General features: G+C 64.1%; 1 protein-coding gene across 2 annotated transcripts in view; it reads left to right on the forward strand.

The window, feature by feature from the left end:
* Positions 1-2,829, forward strand: part of FHL3 (four and a half LIM domains 3) — a 23,267-nt gene extending 20,438 nt beyond the window's left edge. Inside the window, exons 2-6 of one of the 2 annotated variants that reach the window (XM_019512537.1) lie at positions 522-703; positions 791-965; positions 1,590-1,759; positions 2,179-2,365; positions 2,470-2,829. In XM_019512537.1, the coding sequence (XP_019368082.1) occupies positions 548-703; positions 791-965; positions 1,590-1,759; positions 2,179-2,365; positions 2,470-2,621 (840 nt within the window). In that variant the 5' untranslated portion in view covers positions 522-547 and the 3' untranslated portion in view covers positions 2,622-2,829. Of the gene's footprint in view, positions 1-518; positions 704-790; positions 966-1,589; positions 1,760-2,178; positions 2,366-2,469 lie in introns of both variants that reach the window. The other variant, XM_019512536.1, reaches the window with a different exon arrangement.

The following is a 2,829-nucleotide window of genomic DNA, read 5'->3' on the forward strand; positions in this document are numbered from 1 at the left end:
GGTGCCCATGGCTTTGGCCTTTGGAGGTACCTTGACAGCTCCCTTGTGGTGGACGAGGGATGGCTGACAGCGAGGCTCGACGTGCAGGTGTTCCCACGCCCCTGCCGGCCACGTGCCCCGGGTGGGAGGGAGGGAGGTGGGGCAGGGCAGCAGCTGGTTAACATGTGGGTCTGAAAAGGGACTTTGTTCCCTATCTGTCACTTAGCCCTGGGGGAACAGTAGCCTCATTCACCAGCAGTGCTATCTCCTCATGCAGCAGGCGTGGCAACAGCTGGCCGGCTGGGGCGCTGGCCCGTGAATGGCCCCGGCGAGCGTGCTGCGAGGCGAGTCCCAGCCGCCCGCTCTGGGAGGCTTGGTCCCGTGGGAGGGCAGCACGGGGATGACACGGGAGCAGGTGATTGTTCTGCCCCGCAGAGAGCTGGATCCTGCCCGCGGGGTCACAGGGGAGGGAAGGGGTGCCCAGTGCGTGGCAGGCGAGCCGCCCCGAACTCATGTCCCTGGACCACGGTGTCTCCCAGCAGGCAAGGGCGGTCCCACCAGCGGCACCATGACAGAGTGCTTTGACTGCGACAACTGCAAGGAGTCGCTGTACGGGCGCAAGTACATCCAGATGGACGATGGGCCCTACTGCATCCCCTGCTACGATGCCCACTTCGCCAACACCTGTGATGAATGCAAGGAGCTCATCGGCCACGACTGCCGGGTGAGTGCGGGCAGGCGCTGCCCCGCGGGGCTCCCCCTCCCCAGGCCCCGGCTGTGGGTGACGCGCTCCCGCCTGCTGTCCCCACAGGAGCTGTACTACGAGGACCGGCACTACCACGAGCACTGCTTCCGCTGCTTCCGCTGCGACCGCTCCCTGGCCGACGAGCCCTTCACCTGCCAGGACGAGGAGCTGCTGTGCAATGACTGCTACTGCAGCGAGTTCTCCTCCAAGTGCATCGCCTGCGAGAAGACCGTCATGCCAGGTAGGGCCGTGGGGCTGGCTGGGGCACCTGGGTCCCTATATTGGGCCCCTCTGAGGGCTGTTTGAGAGCCTGCTGCCCCCTCCCCAGGGCATGGTCAAATGGGGAAGCAGGCAGCATCGCACCGAGAGCTCGGAGCTAGGATGTTGGCAGCATTCCCCGCTTCGGAGGAAAGGGTGATGGGGTGGACCTTGGCCTGGGCTGCAGTTGGGTTGTTGCTGAGAGCAGGAGATCCCTGGGAGTTTGCAAGTGGGGTTGGGGGTGCTGCCTGGCTTTGCCTGCCTGCTTGGGTGCTGGGTGAGGGATCCCCAGCCCTCTGGAGAGCTCTCCCTGCTGCACGGGTATCCTGGGGGCTGCATCTCCGCACAGGCTTTCCCAGGCATCCCATTGGGATGAAGCCTGCACCAGGGAACCGGCTTCCTCAAATCCTAGAGGGTGGAGCTGGCTGGGATCTCCAGAGGTCACATCTTGTCCAAGCCCTGTCTGAGGCAGGATCAGCCCTGTGCAACCCATCATCTATACTCACCCCCGAAGCAGCGGGTTGGCAGGAGGGTGCTGGGGTGGGGAGAGGCGCATGGAGCCATGCCATCTGCGCGGCCTGCTCAGCCCAGCCCTTTCCCCCCACAGGGTCCCGTAAGCTGGAGTACAATGGGCAGACCTGGCATGAGCACTGCTTCATCTGCAGCAGCTGCCAGCAGCCCATCGGATCACGGTCCTTCATCCCCGACAAGAAGGACTACTACTGCGTCCCGTGCTACGAGACCAAGTTTGCTCCGCGCTGCACTCGCTGCAAAAAGGTACGGCCTGGACGCTGCTCCGGTGCCAGACTCAGGCAGAGGTGGGAGCTCAGCTCAGCCTGTGCCCGGCGCTTCCAGGGACAGGACGTGGGTCACTCTTCCCTCCGTGTTTTTTCCCGGTGCATCTTGCTCTCCCAAGCACCGTCTGGCTCCTGCTGGAGGCAAGTCCATACCAGATCTGGAGTCTCCTGGGGAAGAGGCAGAGCGAAGGGTCCTCTTACATGCAGGCCACTGGGCTGGCTCAGTGGGGGCCTTTGCATCTCTTTGCGGGGCTGGCAGGCTGTCCATGTCCTCCTCGTGGCCCCCATGCTGCTGTGCTGGAAGGGGGCTCCAGACTGCTGTCTGCTTGCTGCTCCCGGCAGGGCAGGGCAGGGCATGCAAAGGCCTCAGGGTAACGGACGCTCTCTCCTCCCTGCCAGTCTCTGACCAAGGGTGGCGTGACTTACCGGGACGAGCCCTGGCACAAGGAGTGCTTCGTCTGCACCGGCTGCAAGACGCCCCTGGCTGGGCAGCAGTTCACCTCCCAGGACGACAACCCCTACTGCATCCACTGCTTCGGCAGCCTGTATGCCAAGAAGTGCAGCGCCTGCTCGAAGCCCATCACAGGTGAGTGGAGAGGTGGGGAGGGGCGAGCATGCGGCGCTCGGGGTCTTGCAGAGTGGCCACGTGCCCTGTTCACCCACGCTCTGTCCCTCTCCACTCCCCCGCAGGCTTCGGCGGTGGCAAATACGTCTCCTTCGAGACGCGCCACTGGCACCACAACTGCTTCAACTGCGCGCGCTGCAACACCTCGCTGGTTGGCAAGGGCTTCATCCCCGACAAAGACGAGATCCTGTGCCGCGACTGCAGCAGCGACCTCTGAGCCCCGCCAGCCGGCCCCGGGGCTCCAGCTGCCCCCCATCGTGTGTTGGGCTGCCTGGAGGGGTGGAGGACGACCCCTCGTGGCTGCTCCCCACTGCCAAGGCTGGATCTAAGCAAAAAATAAGGAGCTTCTGTACCCATCATTATTAATCTTTTCTTTCGCTTGCTATCGCTCAGGCGCTGGCTGGGCCACGAGCCCCACCTGAGCG

This window comes from Gavialis gangeticus, unplaced genomic scaffold, assembly GCF_001723915.1.
Source record: "Gavialis gangeticus isolate Ggan-Ray unplaced genomic scaffold, GavGan_comp1, whole genome shotgun sequence".
Taxonomy (NCBI): domain Eukaryota; kingdom Metazoa; phylum Chordata; order Crocodylia; family Gavialidae; genus Gavialis; species Gavialis gangeticus.